General features: G+C 46.1%; 1 protein-coding gene across 4 annotated transcripts in view; it reads left to right on the top strand.

The window, feature by feature from the left end:
- Positions 1 to 1,200: 1,200 nt before the first annotated feature.
- LOC147633285 (transcription initiation factor TFIID subunit 14b-like) overlaps positions 1,201 to 26,824 on the top strand; it is a 39,273-nt gene continuing 13,649 nt past the window's right edge. For all 4 annotated transcript variants that reach the window (XM_086806326.1, XM_086806324.1, XM_086806323.1 and 1 more), the window contains exon 1: positions 1,201 to 1,400. In XM_086806326.1, coding sequence (XP_086662452.1) covers positions 1,329 to 1,400 — 72 coding nt within the window. In that variant the 5' untranslated portion in view covers positions 1,201 to 1,328. The remainder of the gene's footprint in view (positions 1,401 to 26,824) is intronic.

Raw genomic sequence — 26,824 nt, 5'->3', positions numbered from 1 at the left:
ATTTCTCACAACTCTTCTCTTCCACTCAAACCTTATCTATACATTCTCTTCACAATACACTTTCCAAATGCAAAAGCAATCATGAATCTTACATAGTGGGAGCTGAAGCTCAAAGAGGATGGAAGAAACAATGGTGTTTCCTCGGCAGCGACGCCAAAAATGTTATGGGCTACCACTTCCCAAGAAAGAACTCCACACAACCATCAATGGGAGAAGCAATATACACAACAATCGTTGGGTGTACTTACCAACGCTTCGAGCTCGTGTCCCTTGAGGTTCCCCAAGCTCGCTTTAGAAGCTCCACTCCTCTAAACACCACCTCTGCGAAGTCACTCACACCACGTACGCAAGGCAACCAACCTCTCACTCCCTCATATACAAATGCATGCATGAAAGAGGCACATGTACTAGAGCACACTCTCACACACTCTCTCTCTCGACAAAGTACAAGAGCTCTCATAGCATAAAGGGGGATTGTGTCTTTCCATTATGAGAAATTACCTTATATACAACTGGCCCTTATTCACACTCATCTCCTCCTTTCTAGTTATCAAACCCCCTATACAATTTTTTTTGATTGTTTTATGCATGTGCTAGACACAAACATCAAAAAATACACACTTGCATCTTTGTAGGGTACACTATGGAGTCTAAGGGTTATGGAGTAGTCTATGATCCTAAGGTCCCGAGAGGTAAGGAAGATCAAGGTGAGCTGTGACATGGTATTCCTTAAATAGTCCCATCCGGTGGAGCAAGAGAATTTGTCTACTTTATCCAATAGTGAGGAGATCACTACTGCCTAGTAGACACAACCACCAAATGTAGACCCACAACCTCCCTCTTAGGCAAAAGGGCTATAAAGGGGTGTTTTAAATTGGGGGGGTGGCTTACATGACACATGTATATAATACAAGAGGGAATTATATAAATAGTTTCTTAATGCAAACTTTTAATGTTAAGCATACTCATTTATTATGGATTGATTTGAGTATAACTACCAATTTTTTAATATAAAGACATAATAAAACGTAAGTGTAACCAAAGACACATTACCATCAATATTATGTTAGATTTTGACCAATTGACGTAGGTAGATGATTAAAATTCTAATGAATTTTGAAAAAAATGCAAGAATTGCTCAATGCTAATACTAATAAAACATCATAAGAATAATGCTTTAAAAAGAAAATAAATCCTCTTGCACATAAACTCACCGATGGCTCCTACATTACTGGTTGTCCCCTCAACCCTGGGCTGCGACAAGTGTGTAAAGGCCTTGATAATGTTTTAGACCGTTGAGTTTCTGCAGCTTCTGCAACACATCGAATATGAAGCAGCGCGTTGTTGGAGTCAAGAAGGAGAAGGCGAACCCTTCTACTGCCGAAGATGCCAGCGAACGGGTAGACCTCCTTTTAGCTCTTACCGAAAGGATTAACGAGGGTTACATGTCATGCTTAACCGAAGGATTAGGGTTTCTTGTGCGTATCGTAAGGATTAGGGTTTCGTGTGTGTGTGTGTGTGTGTGTGAGAGAGAGAGAGAGAGAGAGAGAGAGAGAGAGAGAGAGAGAGTGTTATATGAACGATTACAAAAGACCATGAGACCAAAAGTTTTACAGTGTATCTATGAAGTGGGTGTATTATGTAGTGATATGAAAAATCAGACTACTTAAAAGAAAAGAAATTCGTTGAGGATCTATGAAACCAAATGGTGTTACAATGTATCCATGGAGGGACTGTAGGATGCAATGAAAGTAACTGAAGCTGTCTAATTAAAGAAAGGGCTCGTCTAGAGTACAAGCCCTTTGTCTGGCCAATAAGGATCAATGTGTCTTCTCCTCATCTGTGACATCATATAGCTTGTCTACATTATGGCTTGTGGGGAATGCTCGTGTGTCTCTAAAGAATCTCGTGGATTTTGAGCTTTTTGTTGGTCTAGTGGGTCTTGGGTGTTTGGTGTTTGGCACATGGTAGCTGGAGTGCCTTTTCCAGTATGACTCCTAGGTAGCTTGGTGGTTGGGGTATCCCAGATGATGTCGATTTGCATTTCGTGTCAGAGAGCTCTTTGGTTTTTTGGGAGGAAACATGGTCTACGAACATCAATCTCTGTGAGAGCATTGTGGAAACATAGAGAGGGAGGGGTAAGGAGGTTATCCAACAGTTGGAGTGGCAGTGTTTGGTAGCTTGCGGACAAGAGATCCAAGCAAGAAAGGCAACACATACAGCGGTACGTCTATCCATAGATGAAGCTCAACAGGAGGAAGTGTGTGAGGATGCCGGAAAAGCTTATGGACATGGGCCTAGGTCTAAGTGTGGGCCTGGACACTAATAAGTGTGTGAAAAGGGGATGAGGTATATAACTGTGTGTTAGCAGTCATCTCCTGTTTGTACCATATACTCAGTAAGGAGTGACGGCCTCTGTTGTGGGTGTACCCGCCCGGTTAGGAGTATTCTCCATGTTTCCTCATATTCCATGTTTAGTCGTGGGGGACTATTTCTGTTAGCCGCCTTTTTTGTGTTGGTCGACCTGATCTTCTTGCTCGCCGACCTCACTTGCAATTGGCCGACTGCTATTATACTGGCCGACTGGACATATTCCAGTCGTGGGCCCATCTGGGGGCTGTTGGCCCAATTACTACTGGCCGACTGGTTGCCCTAGGTTGTGTTAGAAGTCATCTCCTGTCTATTTGTATACACTAGGGCCTCTGTTGTGGGTGTGCCTGCCCGTATATCATTTTTCCACACTCCCCGTATTTTTTTCCTATTTTTCCCATTTTTTCCTAGTGGCTGGAGGGCTGCCAGGTGATGCCAGGAGCACCCCAATGCTGGCCGACTGGACTTTCTTCAGTCGTGTGCATCTGGGCTGCTGGCCGACTTGTTCTGTCCAGGCGTAGGCATCTGTAGCTGGCCGACTGCTATTTTCAGCAGTCGTGGGCATTTTTCTCAGTCGTGGGCACCTTCTGGAGCTGGCCGACTGCTCACATGGAGATGTATATATTGCCCCTCAGCCCCCACCACTTTCTCATTCAGTTTTTCGGGATCTTGTGTATAGAGAAGAGTTTACACACCTATCTCTCTGTGTTTCTTGTGCTGATTATTTTCTGCAGTCTACTTGCTCTTGTCTACCCAAGTTTGGTTGTCATTTCCGCTGCATATTCTGACATGGTATCAGAGTCCTAGGCTCTAGGAGATCTTGGGCGTTTTTCTGAGCAAGAGGGGGAACAACAGGTTGCTGATCGGTGGACTGTTTCGGGCTGAACGGGAAGTGAAGGTGCAAGAGGAAGGCGGGCAAAGGGGCTGGACAGCCACTTGCATATTTTTTGATTTTTAGATTTTTTCCCACCCACCCACCCTTTCAGGTTACTCTCCGAGATGGCAGATTTACTCGAGATGGCTGAGAAGCACGTGAAGATTCCGACTCTCCCCACGTTCCCAGTGGATCGTCAGTTGGACGGGTCCAATTACGGCATCTGGAAGGTCATGATGGAGTCAGTTCTGGAGTCATATGATCTTGCTGATTTTATTATCATAGGGGTGCCACGGCCGGAAGCTGAGGAAGGGGAGTTATTATCGACGAGGAAGGACCACGAGGCACAGGCACACATGTGGGACCGTGTCAACGCTAGGGTCCGGTCGTTTATATTCCTCAATTGCACACCACAGGTGATCAACCATGTGAAGCACATGACGCTGGCAAGAGGCATATGGGAGCACTTGGCTTCTTTGTACAACAGGGTGTCACCCATGAAGCGGATATCCTTGGAAGTGCAGATGCGGGTTATGAACCCTGCAAAGTCTTCGACGATGCGGGAACACATTAACAAGCTGCAGGCCCTTCAGCAGGAAGTCCTTCAAGCTGGGAAAGAGAAATCATCCGAAGACATGGCCATCACGTTACTTTCCCACTTGCCTGGTCAGTATTCCGCTTTCTATTCCTCGTTGATCACGAGTGGCAGGCTCAGCACCATTACTTGGGAGGAGCTTGTGCCAATGGTCTTGGACCAGGAGGAACGTTTCACGAACCCTCCTCATGGCGGAGGTTCGGAGGCCTTAACTGGCCAACGGTCGAAAGGCCGTAATACCAACAAGGGCAAAGGGAAGGCTTCACCGGAGAAGTCTTCTGAGAAGAAGCCTGATCCAGAACAAGAGAAGCTGAAGGCCGAAAGATCGTGTAATGATTGTGGCGAGAAAGGCCACTACTGGAGGAAGTGCCCTAAGCGGACAGGGAAGAGTGCTGATTCCTCAGCCTCAGCTGCGAAGACTCCGGCATTTGTGCACTTGGAGATGGTGGACTCCGATGCTTCATCATCTTCGAGCGAGGAGGCAGTTGGCTTCACTGCAAAGGATACCCGGGAATGGATTCTCGACAGTGGTGCTTCCAGGCACATGACTCCATCCCGTGACTTCTTTCTGGATCTGAAACGGCAGTCAGGTCGTATCTTTATTGGCGATAACTCCACTATTCCGATACATAGTGAGGGCCGGATGGAGATTATTCCCGACGGCAAGGGGGGCAAGCATGCTTCCCGTGTTCTTTATGTCCCTGCTCTGGGCTTTCATCTTTTGTCAGTGCATGAGGTATGCAAGACTGGCTTTCGGGTGGAATTTGAGGAGCATTTAGTTGCTCTAAGGGACCGTGAGACAGGCAAAGTTGTTTGGGAAGGCGGTGTGGAGAACGGCATCTACAAGCTCTCTGCACTCTCCTCACTGACAGGCTCTCAGGTCGGAGATCTGTGGCACTTTCGTTTTGGCCACTTAAATGTGGATGCTTTGCGGCGCGCCTTCCGGGACCAGATGGTGGTTGGCTTGCCAGATGTTGGTAATAGGCAAGGACGCTGCAGTTCTTGCATACGTGGTAAGCAGCACAGGGAATCCTTTCCGAAGCAGGCTTCTAGGTGGGCTTTGAAACCATTGGAGTTGATTCACACTGACTTGTGTGGACCACAGCAGATACCATCCTTGGGAGGATCTCTCTACTTCATGCTGCTTGTTGATGATTGTACCAGATTCACGTGGGTTTACTTTCTTTCACAGAAGGACCAGGCTTTTGCTCGGTTCAAGGATTGGCACGTGATGGTGGAGAAAGAGTCTGGATTCCAGGTCAAGACTCTCAGGGCTGACAAAGGAGGTGAATTGTCCTCGACTGTATTTTTCCGGTTTTCTGCAGATCATGGCATCAAGAGGGAATTGGCCAATACCGGATCGCCTTCGGAGAATGGAGTTGTTGAAAGTAAGAACAGGACTGTGGTGGAGATGGCGAGGACTATGCTGGAGCATCGTGATCTTCCTCGTCCACTTTGGGGTGAGGCTGTGGCAACAGCTGTCCATACCATTAACCGCTCTCCGACGACTTCTGTACCCCATATGACTCCATTTGAGACATATTTTGGCAGGAAACCCGATGTCTCGCACTTCCGTGTCTTTGGGAGTGACGCATATGTACATATTCCGAAGAAGCAGAGGGGGAAGCTTGACTCCAAGTCCCGCAAGCTGGTATTTGTGGGATATAACTCTCTTTCCAAGGGATATAGGTTGTATGATCCAGAGAGGAACGAGATTGTATTTTTTCCCTATTTTTCCCATTTTTTCCTAGTGGCTGGAGGGCTGCCAGGTGATGCCAGGAGCACCCCAATGCTGGCCGACTGGACTTTCTTCAGTCGTGTGCATCTGGGCTGCTGGCCGACTTGTTCTGTCCAGGCGTAGGCATCTGTAGCTGGCCGACTGCTATTTTCAGCAGTCGTGGGCATTTTTTTCAGTCGTGGGCACCTTCTGGAGCTGGCCGACTGCTAACATGGAGATGTATATATTGCCCCTCAGCCCCCACCACTTTCTCATTCAGTTTTTCGGGATCTTGTGTATAGAGAAGAGTTTACACACCTATCTCTCTGTGTTTCTTGTGCTGATTATTTTCTGCAGTCTACTTGCTCTTGTCTACCCAAGTTTGGTTGTCATTTCCGCTGCATATTCTGACAGGTTGTATATATGGCGTGCCTTGCTCCCACACCATTTTGTACTGGATCTTGTGTATATAGTCGAGTTTATACAGCTTCTCTCTCTCCTACAGTTTTGCGTTTTTCTCTCACAATAGCTTGTCTCATTTCCTCTGTGCATTCCGACATGGTATCAGAGCCCCAGGTGGCTTGAAGCTTGGAGATAGTGAGAGCTTGAGGGTTTGCTGTTTTTTGGTGCTGATTGGAGAATTTATGGGCTGTTCGGGACATGGAGAAGCAAGTAGAAGGCGGCCATCATTGCTGGACAGCCACCTTGCATAGCAGTTGCAGTCTCTTCTTCATTTTTTTCCCACCCACTCTCCCTTCACAAGACCTTGTGAACCCTCGAGATGGTAGATTTGGCAGCACTTGGCTTCTTTGTATAACAAGGTATCACCCATGAAGAGGATTTCCTTGGAAGTGCAGATGCGAGTGATGAATCCTGCAAAGTCTTCGACGATGTGCCAGCACATCAACAAACTCCAGGCTCTTTAGTAGGAGGTTCTTCAGGTTGGGAAGGAGATATCTTAAGAGGATATGGCCATCATGTTGCTGTCTCATCTTACCCCTCGGTACTAAGCTTTCTACTCTTCTTTGATCACCGGTGGGAGGCTTAGCATCACCTCATGGAAGGAGCTTGTGCTGATGGTTTTGGATCAGGAAGAGCAGTTAGCCATCACGTTGCTGTCTCATCTTACCCCTCAGTACTCAGCTTTCTACTCTTTGATCACCGGTGGGAGGCTCAGCACCCTCCACAGGGCGGAGGTTCTGAGGCTCTGATTGGCCAACGGTCAAAAGGCCGTATCAACAACAACAAGAAGGGCAAAGGGAGGTCTTCATCGGCGAAGTCTTCTGAGAAGAAGCCTGACTTAGAGCGTGATGCTTTGATGGCCGAGCGGACTTGTAACCATTGTGGCCAAAAGGGTCACTATTGGGACACTTACTGTAATATTTGGACAGCTATATAAGAAGAAGCCATACACGCATCAATGCAAAGATTTGGATTTCATCTTGAGTTCCGATTACACCTGTACACTAGTGAATCATTCTTGTGTTGATTTTATGGAGGATGTCTTGGATTTTGATGATAGTATTAAAAGCGGAAATTCATGAATTGATGTGGATGATGGTGATACATTGGATGCATATTTCAAGTAGTTATATGCGAAGGATCATGCCTATGTGGTTCTAGAGTGCTTTTAGGAGTACCTCCAATTATTGGCGGACTACTTGGAAGCACTGAACCTGCCGCCAAGCTAAGCAGGAGGGATGTCACGTGCACCCTGACCCTGCACTGGGTACATAGTGACAAATTGACATCATCATCAATGCAACATTTGTACATAAATAAGTACCTTTAGGAATATTTGTGTATGCCGTGACCCCATTGTGAGTCCTCAGTCCAGGGACAGTAAGGCACGAGTTGCGTAGGTCAGTCTCCGAGCCATAGAGGTCAGTCTGGAGTCAATCCTCTTAACCCACTTAGAGAATTCATCTGATAAGTGCATGTAGCAGTCAGCCTTATTATTAAGTTTTTTTTTTTTTGGGAAAAAGATCCTTCAGTTAGTTAAAAAAAAAACAACCACTAAGGGCTAAGTACAACCACGAAGGGCTAAATACAAACTCGCCTCATATAAGGGCGAGAAACAAGTGATCATAAGGGAAAGAGATGCTTTTCCTCCGGTTGGCCACTCTATGAGGAGAAGGCTATCTTATACAGGGGGAGGGGGGGGAAACAACCACACAGGTGGTCTGTAATGCCAAATGGGGTCACCGCCTCTATCTATGAGGAAAGGGCCAGGCCTCCAAAGTCTCAAGAAGGCTTCTTGCCGCTTCCGCATGCGGTCAAAATCTCCTTGGAGCTTCCCCCACTGATTGCGGAGGGTGTGAATGATGTCGAGCCATATGCTCCTGATGGTCTTAGCCGGCGGAGTGTGGGTGCCCTCGGTGGCCTTGCTACATCTAGCACGCCACAAAGGGCTACGTGCAACCACGAAGGGCTAAATACAAACTCGCCTCATATAAGGGCGAGAAACAAGTGATCATAAGGGAAAGAGATGCTTTTCCTCCGGTTGGCCGCTCTATGAGGAGAAGGCTATCTGATACAGGGGGAGGGGGGGGAAACAACCACACAGGTGGTCTGTAATGCCAAATGGGGTCACTGCTGCCCTCCACTTGAAGAGTCTTGGACGCGGGCTTAGACGGGGAATAGTCACAATCTATCCTGGTGCGGAGTCGCGCCAAGGGGGTGTGGATCCTGCCCTCCATGTACTGCCACTCTGCCCGAGCGTGAGAGTATGCATACTCCGTGCTTCATCGATCACAATGGAGGTATGTGTAAGAAGGGGGGAGAGGTACTGTGAGAGAGGTATGCATGAACACAAAAAGCAGCACCTCTAGGCTGGAGATCACCATCTCCCCTCCCTGGTATCTGTGGGCTGATCCACCAAGCTCCATCTTGGCCTTAGCATTAAGTTTGCATCTGAAGCATCTAGGCAAATCATGGGCATGAATGCAAACGGTATTTGCAGCCCTGCATTGAGCCGTGGGCAGCCCATGCAACAGCCTAACATGGCTTTAAGGCTCAGTCGGCAGCCCTAGTGGGCATAAAGGACTGTGAGGGAGATTTATTGCTCCTGTCGGCGAGCATAATGGGCTGAGAGCAGCCAATGGGTAGTTGGCTAGCAGGCTGGGTAACAGCATTTAATGCTAGCCTATAAAGCTTATTCGGCATTTTTTTGTCCAAAAAGGACCTAGCTGACAGCATAAACTGGCCAACCAGCAACTCTTGTGCATATATAAGCGGGCGCTTGTATTCAACATAATTCATTCATCATAACACAAAGTAATCAGGCAGATTTCAGTCATCAGGACAGCATTCAGCATCCTCCCTCTCTAGGCAAATTCATTGAAGCTCTCTTCAGCATTATTCAGCCAGCATATGTGCAGTCCTACAACTATCCTGGACTTGCATAAGTGGTTCTGCAGTGCCCTTGGATTGGTGGACTCTAAGCCAACGTACGGTCCTTGACTTTTTTTTTTTAGCAACTTCTCCATCGGATGAGTGGGGGGTCTAGATTAAAGAAGGGAGTATGGTATGGCCATAACGTGATTGATATAGTGTTTGAGGCTAGGCTTATACCAATGGGCAGCCTTGGATAGGGAGGCTAGGGGTAATTAGTGACTTGTGGACATTTAATGGGGAGTTTATTCATCAATACGTGTGCTTCTTTTAAAACTCAGTCCAATATAAGTGAATTATTGGCTCACCAACCATATCCTGACCCAATAGCATTGTAGAAGACTCTATGAAGCCACTTATGCAAGTCCAGATCCGCTGAGGATATGCACATATGCTGGCTGAAGATGAGAGGATCTTCTATGTTGCTTAGAAGCACGGGGTGCTTGAAGGCTGATTTGTATGCTCTAGAAAACCGGAGGGCTTTTAGGCACACATGCTCACTAACTCGGTGATGAACTTTTGTGAAATGATCTCATTTATGCAATGATCTATAGGCTGCTTATATAGTACCACATTCTGCTGGTCAGTGGTCTGTTAACTGTTGTCAGCCTGCTATATATTCCCATGATTGAGTATTACAAGCATTAAATGATTGCTCATGCTGGCCGACTGGCACATGATGTTTCCCAACTGTAACTAGTGGCTGGAAATGGGATTAAGGGGCTGCCCATGATGCTTGGTACCACATGCAAGGCATAGGACAAGCCCTGGCTGCACCCCATGTTCTGCCCAATGGGCTGGCCCATGACGATAACCCTAAATGCCTTTATATGCTTGGGTTTAATGCATCTAATGGATTGACCCTACCATGCCTAGCCTTAGTTGCTTTGTTGTCCAAGTGTGTTAAGAGATTGACCCTGACACCTAAGGTCGAGAGATTGACCTACGTAGCTCGTGCTTGACATGTCATGGACTAGGGCTCACAATGGGGCCACGGCATATGACAAATATTCCTAAAAGGGTACTAATGATGTATAATGTTACACTGAATGCTGAGCCAATGTGTCACATATCACCTCAGTGCAGGTTGCATGTGACATTGGTAGTAGGTTCAAGGCTTCCATGTCATGTGCACAGTGTGTATCTACCGTGTGCTACACGCACGCAAGACTAGTTTTGAGGCTTGGGGAAGCTTGGAGCTAGGCAGGCTGATTGACGAGCTGAGTTAGGGATATACTAACGGGCGGGCACCCAAGTATGGAATGGCGGGCGCCCAAGTGTGGACGTTCGATGACCGGCCAAGAGCCTATAAAAGGGTGGCCAAGGTTAGTTATTGGGATATAGAGAGTCTCGCGAGTTTGTGAGAGCTCTATGGTCTTGGAGCCTGGATCTAGTGCAGACGTGCACCTGCTTTATGCAGCCGAGGCCGGCAGCAATCTTGAGGCCCGCGAGGGCAGCTTTGTGGGACGTTGCAAGGAGATTGGTTGGTACGTCATCCTAGTTAGCTCAGCTCGTGGCTCCGTGGGGACAGCCAAGTCTGTGGGCTTGCCCACGACTGTCATGGTTGGGAGGTGAGTCAGGCCTGCACCCCCTTGTTGTTTGTTTGTTCGTTTGTTGCAGGATTCGAGTCTCGTACCAAGAACGATCACGAGGAGATCCGTGGGGATTTGACAGTGGTATCAGAGCATACCTCGTGAACGAGCAAGTCGGTAGGTAGAGAAGATGAGGTCGAAGATAGGTATGTGTTAAAAAAGCTTGCTGTTTTTTCTGTGCATACTGTGGTTTTCAGATTCAGTATGTGTTTTTTCTTCATCAAAGAGACCCATGTTGATGGGGGTGGTAGATGGTAGGGTCATTTGCTTGCAAGTAGGGAAGTCATTTGTGCAGTCATACGCATGAGCAAGTCGGGTGAGAAGCAGAGGAAAAAAAAAAAGAAAGCTTTTTTGGTTGAACGCGAGAGAGAGAGAGAGAGAGCGAAGAGAGATGCGAAGGGTTGAAACGTGGTGGCGTGCTGGAAATCATGCTGGAGGTCGTGTTGGCGCGAAGTTGCGGGCAGCTTTGTGGCGGGTGAGTACACAGTCGGCCAAGAATACTCATTTGCACACAAACGTGTGCAAGACTTGTGCGCAAGCGGGCTCTGTACGCAGGCAGGGAAGCAGCCAGGCCCTACAGGCGGCCAGGCCCTGCATGCATGTCCAGGCGGCGAGGCCTGCCAAGCGAGGCGGCCAGGCCTGCGTAGCCAGCCCAGGCAGCGCTCATTCCAGGCAGGCAGGTGCCAGTCCAAGCCAGGCCGGCGCTCAGGCCAGGCAAGGCAGGCGCCCAGGCCCACGCAGGCTGGCGCAGGCGCAGGCGCAGGTTGGCGCAAGAAAGCACCGGCTGACGCAAGTGACGGCAGTAGCATGCCGGCGGTTAATCCAGGAGAAAAGAAAAAAAAACAAGGAAAGCCCACGTTTTTTTTAGAGCTTTCGTTTTTTTTTTGAATTTAATTTTTTTTAAAAGTTTAAAAACTCCTCCTTTAAGGTTTCAAGGTGTTTTATTTTTTTTAAAAGAAACTAGAATATATATATATATATATATATATATATATATATATATATATATATAAAAACACAAAAGCAAAAGCTAAAGATAGCTTTTGGGGGCTTTTAGTTTTTGTGGAAACCTTTATAAACTCCCTTAAGTGGGCTTCTTGCCACACATCTCTCAAGTTTTCAAGCTCTCAAGTTCACTCGCACTTTTATTGTGCAAAGATTGAATTTTCTCTCCATGTACCCTCTTCACGATGTCGACCCAAGAATCAGAGTTGGTTCCCCTTGTGGAACGCGAAAGCTTGCCGGCCACGGAAGGTACCGATGCCGATCTTTTTGACGATTTTGTGTCAAAATCAGATTTCCAAGAGTTCAAAGTAGCTCTCGAAGCTTCTTCAACGGAACGTCAGGCACAAATCGCAACCCAGATGCAAGCTTTGCAGAACACCATTGCTCTATTGACCACTACCCTCTCTACTTTCTCGGGTATGGATACCTTGGCTTCAGCTTTAGGCCCCAATATTACTCCGGAACTGTTCGGGGGCGAGCAAAAGCATCGCACCAAGGAGATAGTGGACACTTGGCTACATAAGTGGCAAGTTGACTTTCAGTTTCATCCATATGATGATGGAAAGAAGATCCAGTTAGCAGCAGGTTTCTTGTCCGGCAAAGCTTTGCTTTGGTGGAAGGAACTCAACCCTAAGCCAACGACTTGGGCACAATTCGAAGACGTCTTCAAGAAAGAATTCCTCAAGAAAGAGGATGATTATGATGTTGTTGCCCGGTTTTCAGCTTTGACCATGACCTCGCAGCACCTCAGTTATGAGGTCTACCTCCAGAAGTTTCGTGACTTGCAGATGAAAGCTACAAAGATGGATCCCACTACTCTTTTGGGATTTTTCGTAGCTAGTTTACTAGACTCATACCGTTTACAGGTTAAAAATAACAAATGTAAAACAATGGACGAGGCCATTCATTCAGCTCGTATCTATGATGATACAATGGTCTCTTCCAAGTCGAAACCCGTTACCGAGCAGGGGAACAAGCATAAAAGAAAGTTCTCCGCACCTATGGCTAACACGACGGAAGGAAAGTCTTCGGACCAACCTTCGAAGAATTCCAGTTCGACACCAGCAAAGAAGAAACGACTCCTTAGGGCTTTAAAGCTCAAGAAGGAAGAACGTTAATAACAAGTCTACATTTTCTAGATGCATTACATAGCATTCCAGAGTGTCTTTGTAGTCCTGAATCTGGATTGGAAGCATCTCCACCTTTCGATCCCATACTTGCCTTCCCGCCGCAGGTAGGCGTACCTCATAGGTATGATCGCTGGGTGTCGTATCAAGACTCAATTTCTGCACAAGTTTGTAGTTAACAAAGTTGTGTGAGCTGCGAGGGTCTAGAAGAATGCGAACCTTATGGCCATTCGCTTCTCCATAAACTCGGAGAAGATCATGCAAGCCAAATACTTTAGAATTGAACAGACAATCAGAACAAGTACTAGGGCGAGAAAGTACAGTAATTGACGTATCTGTCAAAGACAACTTGTTAGCTGCCTTTGGCTTGGGTCCTGCGTTTGTCTTGGTACCCTTTTGCTTTGGGCACTCGTTACGCATGTGTTCTTTTTCTTCGCAGATAAAACAGGGATTGAGTGGTTTAAGACTCTTGAAGTCCAGATAGATTGGTCTAGTCATATTTTTTCTTTTCAGCATAAGGACACCAAGTATAGTATTTTAGGTGATTGTATTCATCCCTCTCAGGGACCTCTTGTAAATACAATTGATTTTGGAAATATAATAGATTCTTCTTTGTATACCGCTTTCCATTGTATATTGATTCCACTTTCTTCCTTTCTCATCCCTTCCTTGGATGTAAATGAATTAAGTGTGTTTGAAAGCAAAGAATTAGAGAAGATACTTGATTCGTTTCAAGACGTATTTCCTAAGGAACTGCCATCGGGTTTACCACCTGAACGGGCAATAGATCATCATATTGACTTGATCCCTGGTGCATCTTGTAAGTATTCCACCTTACAGGATGAGCCAAGCTGAGGAAGATGAGTTGGCTAAACAACTCGCAGATTATTTGAGGATGGGCCAGATCCGTCCAAGTAAATCACCTTGGGGTGCACCTGTGTTGCTTAGGAGAAAGAAGGACAACACGTGGAGAATGTGTATAGATTACAAGAGATTGAACAAGCTGACCATTAAGAACCGTTATCCTCTCCCTAGATCAGATGACCTGATTGACCGATTAGCAGGAGCGAAATATTTCACAAAGATAGATTTACGTACTGGCTATCACCAGATACGTATTCATGAAAGGCATGTCGAAAGAACCGCCTTTCGGACTAGGTATGGCCATTACGAGTTTCTCGTATTACCTTTTGGGTTAACCAATGCTCCAGCCACTTTTCAGCAAATGATGAACGATCTTTTTCGTGAACATTTGGAAAAATTTGTGGTGGTGTTCTTGGATGATATTTTGATATATAGTCGTACTCTTGAGGATCATGTCAGACACCTCACGATTGTCTTATCTATTTTAAGACAGAATCTACTATATGCTAAGTTAAGTAAATGTGAGTTCTTTATGACCGAAATCATTTACTTGGGACACAAGATTACTAGAGATGGATTGAGCATTGACTATGACCGAGTTCAGAAGGTTCTGGATTGGCCTATACCGCGAACAGTGAAACAACTTCGTTCTTTTCTTGGTTTTGTTGTTTTTCTTCGGAAATCTATACGGGAGTACTCTCAGCTCACACTACCGATGACCGACTTATTGAAAGGTCGTGGACGTAAGTCCAATCAGCCTATCACTTGGAATAACGATTTGGATATGGCCTTCAGACTTTTGAAAGATAAAGTCAAGGAAGCACCTATCTTAGCATTACCCAAGGGAGACGTGTGGACACGACGAGTGGCTGGGCAAAATCGGGTCAGCCCACACAAGGCGTTGACGGGCGACAGCCGATGGTGATGAAGCAAAACGGCAGGTACAGAGAGGCGTGAGCGAGGGAGCTCACCTTCAGTCAGCCAAAGAGAGCAGCCCGTGACTGGGCAGCTGGGAGCGATGGCGCGGAAGGTGCAGGAGAGCAGCTCGAGGAGGTGAAGCGGGAGCAGCCCGTGGCTGGGCAGCTGGAATCGCGGACGGGTGAAGCAGGAGGCGTAGAGTGCGACGAAGACGTTGCGATTGCTGGTGTCAAAGAGGACGAAGACAAATTGTCCGGCGAGGGCGCCCACGACCTTGTCGGCTAGGAAAGGAACCCAGTCGCGCAGCGTCTTGTACGCCTGGATGACCAGCATCACACTCTTGGCCAGCTCGTACTCTTGCCGCAGCGCCGTCAGGTTCTCCAAGTTTGCCACCGACATCACGCTTTGTCCTTTTCACCGCCCCCTTGATTCTCTCTATCCTTCTCCAAGGCGTAACAGCAGCGCCCGACCTGCTTCACACCTCCAGTGTCGTTGATGACGACGACGTCCAAAGGGGAGTCCTGTTCTTCCTCCCGTGCCAGCAGCGAATGAAGTTCTGGCCAATCCTACCGAATCCGTTGATAGCCATCAGCATCAGATTTCTGCAGCAGCACCAAATTCATCACCCCTTTTTTTTGCAACAAAAAATCAGAAATTACAAGGTATTCTGCTTCAATTTTTTTTTTGGGATTTGCAATTGAGCAGGTACAGGTGCCGAATTGCTCAATTTTGAGCAAAATTGGCAAAATTGGGTGACATTGGTCACAATCAGGATCAATTTGCAGGAAATTGGATGTTGAAATTTGGGGCTTTTGATGTAATTGTGCAATTAAGCATTCATACATGCTGTATGATGTGAGAAATCGCACATTCGGGCAAAATTGCAGCAAATTGCAGTGCAAATCAAGGGGCTTTTGTGCCGATTGGATTGATTTGCATGTAGGCAAATCGCATTTGATGCTTTGGGCAATGCAGTGCAAATCAAGGGGCTTTTGTGCCGATTGGATTGATTTGCATGTAGGCAATCGCATTTGATGCTTTGGGCAATGTGTTGATGCCTGTCAAGCACTCAATGTGCCTGTAAATCAAAGGGCTTTTATGTATTGGATGTTTATGTGGCCAGGGGGAAGCATCGTGAAGACTCTGGATGTCTTTATGTGCGTTAATGTACCATGTATGATCAGAAATTGATCTTAAATCAAGGGGCTTTTCAAGATTTTATGCTTGTTGAGCTTGGCAAAGCAGCAGGCAACACTTTTATGCCTTGAATCCTCAGAAATCAGCTTGCAGTCAAGGGGCTTTTGCCCAATTTCAGTCCGGGACTGTTGTATGCAGTGGTGGGGACTGTAAAAGTCTGATTTTCACTCATTTGGACAGCCAGGAGAACATTTATTGCTATTGTACCTGTTGGTACAGATTTGGTACAGCTTTTACAAGTTTTGGCATGGCTGCACATTGATTTGAGTGAGCAAAAATCTCAATTTCAGTTGCTGTACTTGACGGTACAGGTTTGGTACATCATTGATGAGCACTTAGTACTGCTGTATAGTACTTTGGAAGGGGAACAGAGCACATTTAAGGTGCTGTCCTAAATCTGCAGCAACCAGATTTTGGTGATTTCATCACATACAGTGGGAGAAAAGTTGCATTTGTGCTTCCGCAGTGGGAGATAAACTTTGGGAGAACAACTGTAAGCACTTTGTGTGCTTTTGGTGCAGTGTTTGCACATTGTGCAAGGAGTCAGGCATTGACAGGTTGCATATTGCTATGGCAACCACAGGTGAGAGCTCTTCATTGCTTCACATCAAGAAGCTTGAAGGCTCACATAACTATGACATTTGGCAAACCCAGTGCTATAATGTGTGGCTCCAGAAGAAGCAGCACAAACCTATCAAAGAAAGGGGTGTAATGCCCGCTTCTCTTACTGTTGAAGAGTGGGAAGATATGGATGAGCTGGCAAGATCCACCATCATGTTGTTTGTGTCAGACACTTTACTTTCCAGCATTCGTGAAGAGAAGACAGCTTGGGGAATGTGGCAAAGATTGCAGGACTTGTATGCCCAGCAAAGTGCCTCAAGCAAAGTGTATTGGTTGAAGAAACTCATAGGTCTTCAAATGAAGGAAGGGGCGTCTATGGCAGCCCATCTAAATGAGTTTAATGGTGTTGTCAGCCAGGTTATCAATCAAAAGTTGGCAATGGACGATGAGTTCAAAGCCACTTTTCTCTTATGCACTTTGCCAGAGAGTTGGGACACATTCAGGACAGCCACTAGCAATTCGAATGCTATGCTGTCATATGCAGATGTTGAGGGTGCTCTTCTTCAAGAAGAGATGAACAAGAAGAACAATTCCGTTGGGAAGTCCAATGCAATGAATGCACGTGGGAGATCCCAGCAAAGGGGTAAAAGCCAAGAATGGGGAAGGAGCAAGTCTCGCTCCAAAAAGGACTTGGAATGCCATTATTGTGGCAAGAAGGGTCACATCAAAAAGCAATGCTACAAATGGAAAAATGATCAAAAGAAAAAGGGCAAAGGAAAGAACAAAGACAAAGATGAAGCCAAAGATGCGAAGCCAAAGGGCAAAAGTGGAGTCAAAATTGAAGAAGTCAATGTGTCACATGCAAGTGACAGTGAGGATGAGGTCCTATTCACGTCTTCACTTGATGCCCATTCACTTCTTGCAGGAGATGGTCATGGTATGCACTCATGGATCATTGATTCAGGTGCCTCCTTTCATGTCACAGGTTGCAGAGACTTGTTTGTCAGGTATACTGCTGGCAATGAAGGAGTAGTTTATTTGGGTGACAACCATGCATGCAAGATTCTTGGCAGAGGTGATGTGAGGCTTGTGTTTTCAGATGGCTCACAGCTTATGCTCCATGATGTCAGGCATGTGGCTGAGATCAAGAAGAACCTGCTTTCTACTGGACAGCTTGATGATGCTGATTATGTTACCACATTTGGTCATGGAAAGTGGAAGATTAGTAAGGGCTCACTGGTTGTTGCCAGAGGCTCTAAGGTGGACACTCTTTACTTCATGCATGCAGGTGTTTGTCACCATGCTAATGTAAATGCAACCGAGCTGCCGGAAATCTCTATGTGGCATAGCCGGTTGGGACACATGAGTGTCAAAGGAATGGAGCAATTGTCTTGTTTGGGTTACTCGCCTTCTCTAAAGTTTTCAAGTTTTCAGTTTTGTGAGCATTGTATATATGGCAGGCAACTCAAGTGCCCCCACAAGAAAGCTCTTGGACAGAAAGATGCTCAGTTAGAGCTTGTGCATACAGATGTATGTGAGATGCCTCAGCTTTCTTTGGGAGGGGCAAAATATTTTGTGTCTTTTATAGATGATGCCACACGCAAGGTGTGGGTCTATCCTCTTCGTTTGAAGAGTGATACATTCTCAGTGTTTGAGAAGTTTGTTGCTCTTGTTGAGAATCAAACTGGCAAAACACTGAAGGCTTTGCGTTCCGACAATGGTGGAGAGTATATGTCCAAACAGTTTCAGGACTTTTGTGATGCTAAAGGCATCAAGAGGGAGCTCTCTACTCCTTATGATCCTCCACAAAACGGGACAGCAGAGAGGATGAACAGGACCATTCAGGAGAAGGTCCGTTCTATGTTGTCACATGCTGCGTTACCTCATGGTTTTTGGGCTGAAGCTGTTATGACAGCCGTTCATCTTATAAACAGGTCACCTAACACGAGGCTTGTTGGGAAAGTGCCAGAGGAAGTATGGACAGGGAAGCCTCCGTCATACAAGCACTTGAGAGTATTTGGTTGCGTTGCGTACGTGCACATACGCAGGGAAATGCGCACCAAACTTGATCCTAAGTCTCACAAATGCATATTCCTAGGATATGGTGACAGAGGTGAAATGGGGTATAGACTTTGGGATCGAGTGAATAGAAAGATTATACGCAGCAATGATGTCATTTTTGATGAAACATGCATGTATAAGGAGCCTGCAAGGCAACAGGAGCCTGGCAGAGTCATCTTTGATGATGATGGACATCATGGACAACAACCAAGGGCTGTAAATCAGCCATTACAGCATCAAAACCAGCCCTTAAATGATGCTGAAAATGGTCCATATGGACAGCCAGAGATGGCAGAAGATATCCCTATGGATATACCACAGTTAGAGGAGATACCAGGCATGATTTTTCAGCCTTATGGCATGGAACAGGAGCCACCAATAGGTGATATGCAGGCTGGACAGCAACCTACAAATGATGGTCATTGGGTACGGAGGTCCACAAGACCCTCCAGAGCCCATGACAGGTTTGTTCCAGGGGTTGACTACTTGATGCTCATTGACTGTGGGGAGCCCTCATGTTACAAAGAGGGTTTACAGAGGGCAGACAAGGCTCTTTGGGAGCGTGCCATGAAGTCAGAGATGGATTCTCTGCACAAAAATGGAACATGGAAGTTGGTGCATTTGCCTGCAGGCCATGCAAGTGGGTTTACAGGCTTAAAGTTGCACCTGATGCAAAGCCAAGATACAAAGCCAGGTTAGTGGCTAAGGGCTTCACGCAGGAATATGGTGTGGACTTTGATGAGATCTTCTCTCCAGTGGTCAAAATGACCACACTTAGAGCTGTGTTAGCTTTGGTTGCACATGATGATCTTGACTTGATTCAGATGGATGTGAAGACTGCTTTTCTTCACGGTGATCTCCATGAGGAGATATATATGCAACAACCAGAGGGTTATGCAATGAGTGGAAAGGAGAAGCTTGTATGCAAGCTGAAAAAGAGTCTTTATGGGCTCAAACAGGCACCAAGGGAATGATATCATAAATTTGATACATTCATGAAATCCCAGGATTTCAGGAGGTGACATAGATCACTGCTTATACACCAAGAAAGCTTTGGATGGCAGTCTATTGATCCTCATCTTGTATGTTGATGATATGTTGATTGCCGGGAAATCTCGTAAAGAGATGGATGCCTTGAAGAAGAGGCTGCATCAAACCTTTGATATGAAGGATTTGGGTGATGCAAATCACATTTTGGGTATGCGGATACTTCGGGACAGAAATCAGCATGTGTTGTATTTGTCTCAGAAGGAATACATTGGCAAAGTTTTGCAGAGGTTCAACATGGACGGGGGGAAGAAGACTAGTACTCCTTTGCCTCCATATGTGAAACTCAGTGCTATGGACAGCCCATAGTCAGATAGTGGTAGGACTGATATGGCCAAGATTCCGTATGCTTCAGCTTGTGGCAGTCTCATGTATGCCATGGTTGCTACTAGGCCGGACATTGCATTTGCAGTGGGAGTGGTTTCTAGATACATGGCCAACCCTGGCAAGAAGCATTGGGAAGCAGTGAAAGGTGTCATGAGATACCTGAAGGGCACACAGGATATGTGCATATGTTTTGGCAAACAGGATGCATTAGTGCATGGTTACATGGATTCGGATTATGCCGGTCATCCAGATAACCGGAAGTCTACTACCGGTTATGTGTTTACATTCACAGGAGGTGCTGTGTCATGGATATCTAGGATGCAGAAATGCACTGCCTTATCTACTACAGAGGCCGAGTATATTGCAGCCACATAGGCTTGCAAGGAGGCATTATGGCTATCTCGGTTAGTGGTTGATTTGGGTTATACAGGGGATATTCCATTGTTGCATTGTGACAGTCAGAGTGCCATCCAGTTGGCAAAGAACCTTGTCTTTCATGCAAAGACGAAGCATGTGGATGTGAAGTATCACTTCATCAGAGAGGTGATAGAGAACAAGCAAATTCAGCTTGTTAAGATTCACACGGATGACAACCCGGCTGATCTGTTGACAAAGAGTTTGCCTCCGGAGCGGTTTGCTCATTGCAGACACTTGATGGGCATTGGATGAGGCCAGTTTCAGCCTTGATATGGCCTTGTATATTATCATGTACATGCTGTTTTTTCTTTTCTTTCATTTAAGGGCACTTTGCCTTTAAGTGGGAGGTTGTTGGGGTAAAGGCATTATGCCCACCCTTATAGTGTGTACAAGCCCATAAGTTATAGTACATAGTGCACTTAGTACTTTTAATGTACCAAGTGCACTATGTGTACTAGTGCAATATACATGTGTGATAGGGGAGTCACACACTCAATTCCATTGAGTTGACTTATCCCCACAACTCTCTCTCTCTCTCTCTCTCTCCCTTGTTTCTCTGTGTATGTCTCCCACATGAATAACCTAACCCTAATTCTCTCTCCCATTCAAGAAAGGGTGGGAGGGGTGGCATTGGCAGCTGTAACAAGCCAATGCAAGAGATCCACTCCATGCAAGGCTGATTTCACCTTTACCTTCCATAAAAGTATAGTTGGAGCCATCCAACTTTGTAGACTCAGAGAACATATGAAGAGTAGTTGGGGCAGCCATCACTAAAACTCGGGCTCAATCTCAGAAGAAAAAAAATGCACACCTCAGAAGAGAGAAGTGTACACTATAGGTACCAAGGTTGCCACCAAAGCCAGAATCACCACAAGACCCCCTCTGCAATAGATAGTGTCCATTGGAGAAGAAAACGGAGCCAAACAGGGGGCTGCAGACCTGAAAACAGATAGGCCAACCAGTTCCACACTTCTGTAGAGAAAAAATGCTGATGAGAAAATACCTGTAGGCTGTAAGCGATGAAGCCTTGAAGAAGGTAGATCAATCAGTAGTAATCGTCCAGAAAATGCAGCAATCCAGAGGGCTGTGATTCCGAAAAACGCAGAGGTGAAGGGGCTGTAGATAGGGCAAAATCTGGGGCAGCAGAGAAAACTCTGAACTTAGAGCGATGATACCATGAAAGAGTGTACAGAGTGGAAGCAAGATGAGCACTAGAGCGTGCTGATCTGAGAAGTGCAAGAGAGAGAGAGAGAGAGATATGAAACTAATAAGCTGAATATACTGCAATAAAAGAAATCCTGAGCAAGAGACATAATAGTCTCATAAGTGAAGGATACAAAAGGTGAGAGTGTGTCAACACATGAACCACACCTCCAACAACCAATGAATGAAAAGGGGAGAGGCCAGCCCACCTATATATAGGTCATATGGGACTGGCCGACTGGAGCAAGACAACCTAGCCGACTGGACATGAAGAGCTGGCCGATTGGAAATGCATCACCCAACCTGGGAAAAATACTAGGAAAATGGGGAAAAATAAGGAGAAAATGAGGGTGGCCAGCCCACAATCAAGGGCCATAAAAGGGATCAAATATGGGCACAATACATGGGTAGAATATGGGGATGAATATGCTAACACGGAAGCCTTTGCTGTACTGATCCACAACCCTAAGCCTGATTAAGAAACAAGATGTTGATTGAAACATGATTAAGACAGAGGAGAGAGAAGAAGAGAGAGATTGGTGTCAGGATTGTTCTTGTATTTATTAGGGTACAAAAAGATTGCTGAAAAACTTGTACATGACTTAGGCCCTTGGTCAGCCCCTTAGGGGTGACCTCTGGTCCCTTCTACATGACTTCTTGTCATGTGCATCCGTTCATCCCAATGCTCATAGACATGTATATTCTCATTAGCAAATATATGGGTAGATTCAAGGGCAGATTTAGAGCAGATTTTGCAGCCCTACAAGCTCCCGGAAGTGCCCAAAACATAGCTCAATGGTTGGGACACCTTTTGGGCATAGTTTGGACACAAAATATGACTTTTTGGACAATGTTTTGTGGGAAAAATAGGCAAAACCGACTTGATTACGAATTCATTCCTTTTTGCTATAAATAGGATCATTAGGCATTCATTAGAATCATCATTCAAAGATCAAGAGGATCCATTTGTCAGAGTCTGCAAGGCAGCAAAGACACAGTGGTGGATCAGCAGGAGCTTCTCTTGTTCGATTGCAAGTAGAGGGTTGCAAGGATCTTTGGTATGCATCATGAAGCTGTGAATCAGCAAGATCATTGTATATATAGCATGTTTTGGCAATATACAGTAGATCAGGTCTCTCTCTCCTTCTCTTTTGTGTCTTTGCTAAACATAGGATTAGCGTTATCTTCTTTGCTTAGCGTTAATCATGAACACGCTTCCGCAACGCATGTTACACTTCTATGCTTCTAGACTGATGAATGACTTGAACGAACTGAATGATTGCTGAAAATGATGTCTGATGCTTTTATAATATGTTGAGGTGCTGGTCGGCCAGCTGATGTGGCTGTCGACCTGCTGCTGGATAATAAATATGAACAAATTCCCTGTAAATGTTGCGCTTGCTGTTCTGCATTGCCAACACTGTTGCCCATTGCCTATCACTTGTCTGCCTGCTGCATGGGCTTCCTTGCTGGCTACCGACAAGGTACCAAGCCTTCATGGACTAGATGATGATGGTATTGTTGTTGATGATGATGTTGTGTTGCTATGGCTGATGATGATGATGATTCTGATGAAAATGATGCTGACGATGACACTTAATGATGACCTACATGCTGTCCTAACTGTTAGCATATATCATATCCTGTTGGTGGCTTTTCTAACCCATTTTATGGACCTATTTTCAGGTTGTGTAGGCCACTAGGAGGCAGTCGGCTAGCTCATGATGGAGTATATATATGGGCTGTCTTCTTCCTCATTTTATCATCATTCCTTGATCATTCTTGGCGAGCACCTTCAGCCCTCTCTGCCTACGGAGTCCACTCCTTGCCTATGGGTTGGCTGTATCCACTCTTTTCTTGAGATTAGGACATCAGCGTTTTGCTGTTTTCTCTCCTCTCTCTTGGAGCTTCAGCGTTTTTGTCATTCATCTACATCTTTCTGCTGCCCTTTGACATGGCATCAGAGCCGAGAGACGTCTAGACCTTTAATTGCTGATTGGAGGCTGATTGGTGCTGATTTTCTGCGTTGGTTCATACATGTGTTTTCTTCTCCGAAGGGGCAGATTTGCATTTGCTGTCTTTTTTTCTCCTCTCCATCTCTTTCTTTCTCGTCCACCCTCCCTACAATTGCAGAGAGCAGCTCTTGGGATGTTTTGGTGGCTGCGTTTTTCAGAGGAGGTACGTCATGGCTCTCATCCAACCCCGGGCGGTTCAGATACCCACTCTTCCGACTTTTCCTTCATATGCCAAGTTGGATGGCACAAACTACGACATTTGGAAAGTCATGGTGGAAGCAGTCTTGGAGACTTATGATCTTTTGGAGTTCATACTTGCGTTTTCTTCTCCGGAGGGGCAGATTTGCATTTGCTGCGTTTTTTTCTCCTCTCCGTCTCTTTCTTTCTCGTCCACTCTCTACAATTGTAGAGAGCATCTCTTGGGCTGTTTTGGTGGCTGCGTTTTTCAGAGGAGGTACGTCGTGGCTCTCATTCAACCCCGGGTGGTTCAGATACCCTCTCTTCTAACTTTTCCTTCAGATGCCAAGTTGGATGGCACAAACTACGACATCTGGAAAGTCATGGTGGAAGCAGTCTTGGAGACTTATGATGTTTTGGAGTTCATCACTCGACTGGTCCTCCGGCCCAACTTGGACACTGTAGAGGATGAAGATAGGAGGGATACTCTTACGCACGAAGCTGCTCTATGGGATCGGCCTAATGCCCGTGCTTGGTCATTCATTCTACTGAACTCTCAACCCTCAATCATCGCTCACATCAAACGGGATACCCATGCACATGTTGCTTGGAAGAGACTCTCTGACATCTACGACCAGGAGACACCCATGAAGATGGAGCTTCAAATGTGAAGCTTTCATCCACTGATTCTACTTCCATGCAGGATCACATCAACAAACTATCATTGGGATCTAAGATTTCTTGGTGCTGAAAGGAGATTTCTTCCGAGGATATGGACATTTGGCTACTTGCTCAGTTGCCCCCGAAATATGAGAGTTTCTATTCTTCACTTCTGACCTTTGGACGGACGGAAACCATTACCTAGGATGAGCTGGTGCCTATGGTCCTTGATCAGGAGAGCAGACTCAGGGATTCTTCTTCAAAGAAGGTAACCATGCTTTTTTTGGACAGAGAGAGGGGCAAGCTAACAGAGGCAAAGGTGGGGCACCTCCTTCTAAGGATTCTAAGGACTCCAAGGATGCAAAGGCGAAGGGGTCTTCAACTTCTCATTCTTCTGGCAACCAGAAGGTTTGTGATTATTGCTCCAAACAGGGGCACTTATTGCGACAATGCCGGAGTTGCATGCGGGATTTGGAAGGGAAGTCAAAGGAAAAAGGGGCAAGTTCATCTGCCAAAGTTGTGGAGGAGTCAGCTTTCGTCACCTTGATTGTTCTCGAGTTCGTGATTTCCCCTCGAGTGGTTGAGCAGGCTCTTCCTTCTTGTTCCCACTCTCCTTAATGGATTTTGGATAGCTATGCCACACAATGCATTACTTATTGCAAGGATTGGCTTGATGAATTGCAGCAATGTTGTGGCAGAGTTGCCATTGGAGATAACTCTATTGTCCCCATTCATGGCAAAGGGACAATGCCCCTCATTCCGGATGACAATGGAGGGAAGTACACCTCGAGAGTGTTGTATGTGCCAGATTTAGGATTTCATCTCCTTTCTGTACATGAGATTTGCAAATTGGGTACTAAGGTGGAGTTTATTGAGGACTCCGTGATCATTTGGGACCCTTTGAGTGATAAGATTCTTTGGCAAGGCATCGAGGACCATGACCTCTGTAAACTCACGGCTCTTTACTCTCACACAGGTACCCGAACAGGCGATCTTTGGCATTCTAGATTTGGACATCTTCATTTGGAGGCCTTATGGAAGGCTTTTCGAGAGCAGTTGGTGGATGGATTACCAGATGTTGCCACACGTGAGGGCCCTTGTCACTCTTGCCTCAAAGGGAAACAACTTCGGGAGGCCTTTCCATAAAAAGAAGGCTACATGGCAAGCTATGACACCTTTGGAGTTGGTTCACGTAGATTTGTGTGGCCCAATGCGCACTCCATCTCTTGGTTTTGCTAGTTATGTTTTTCTCTTGGTTGATGATTTTATCTGGTATACATGGGCCTATTTTCTCAAGTCCAAAGATGAAAGTTTCGACAGATTCCAAACATGGAGAACCTTGGTGGAGAAATAGTCGGGACACTCTATCTTGACATTCCGAGCCGACGAAGGTGGTGAGTTTACTTCTCGTCAATTTAACCAATATTGTGAGCTGCATGGCATTCAAAGGGAGTTTGCGAACACAGGTACTCCTTCAGAGAACGACGTGGTGGAGCGGAAGAACGGAACGGTGATTTATATTCTTAATCGGTCCCCTACTACTGTTGTTCCAGGACAGACCCCCTTTCAGACCTACCTTGATAGAAAACCCACAGTTTCTCATTTTTGGGTTTTTGGGTCTTATGCATTTGTTCATGCACCTAATGGTGACAGGGGGAAGCTGGACACTAAGTCCAAGCATCATAGTTTGGTTGGTTATAGCTCAGAATCTAAAGGTTATTGGCTCTACAGTCCAGCAACCTCAAAGATCATCGTTAGCAGAGATGTGGTGGTTATGAGACTTCATCTTCTGTTGCAGAGGGCGCTTCTTCATCTTCAGGGGCTTATTCGACTCAGCCTTTTCTTGGTTCCTCGCTGGATCCTCCTATTCCTCTTCCTCGACTTGACCCGGCACGTCCTCGAGCACCTCAGGTGGAGGAATCATCCAACATCGATCAGGAGAAGGAGATTTTGGTGGATGCTTCATAGCAAGCTTCATCTCAAGAGTAGGGTTCGACTTCTGAGGGGGGATCTCGGATTCCCAATTGGTTGTGATTCCCAATTGGTTGTACCAGACATTGCGGGACTCAGGGGTAACACGGTTGCCTTCACCTCCAGCAAGGGTCCCCGTCGATCAGAGCGGTTGCGTACCACGACATCATCTTAGGAGAACCTGTGCATCAATTATGCACTGATGTCACGTATCCAAAGGACTCGAAACCTACTCATATTGAGGAGGTGCTTTCCAAACCGACTTGGAAGCGGGCCATGGAAGTGGAGCTTGACTCTATTGAGCAAAATCAGACTTGGGAGCTGGTTCCTAGACCGGCAAAGTGGAAGGTGATTGGTGTCAAGTGGGTCTATAAGGCCAAGTACAAATCAGATGGGACTCTGGATAAGCACAAGGCCAGGCTTGTGGCCATAAGCTATTCTTAGAAAGCTGGCGTGGATTTTGAAGATACCTTTGCGCCGATTGCTTGAATGGCGACCATACGGATTGTTCTTGCTCTTGCTGCACACTCTCATTGGCCTATCTTTCATATGGATGTCAAGTCAGCATTCCTCAACGGGGAGCTAAAGGAGGAAATTTATGTGGAACAGCCCCCAGGATTTCAGGTTCCTGGCTTGAAAGGTATGGTCTACAGGCTGAAAAAGGCCTTATATGGCTTGAAATAGGCCCCCAAGGCTTGGTACACGAAGATTGATGCTTTCTTTCAATAAAAGG

Source organism: Cibotium barometz, chromosome 12 (genome assembly GCF_041138505.1).
Source record: "Cibotium barometz isolate CiBa-2024 chromosome 12, ASM4113850v1, whole genome shotgun sequence".
Lineage (NCBI taxonomy): Eukaryota > Viridiplantae > Streptophyta > Polypodiopsida > Cyatheales > Cibotiaceae > Cibotium > Cibotium barometz.
This window is presented reverse-complemented; position numbering and strand designations above follow the sequence as displayed.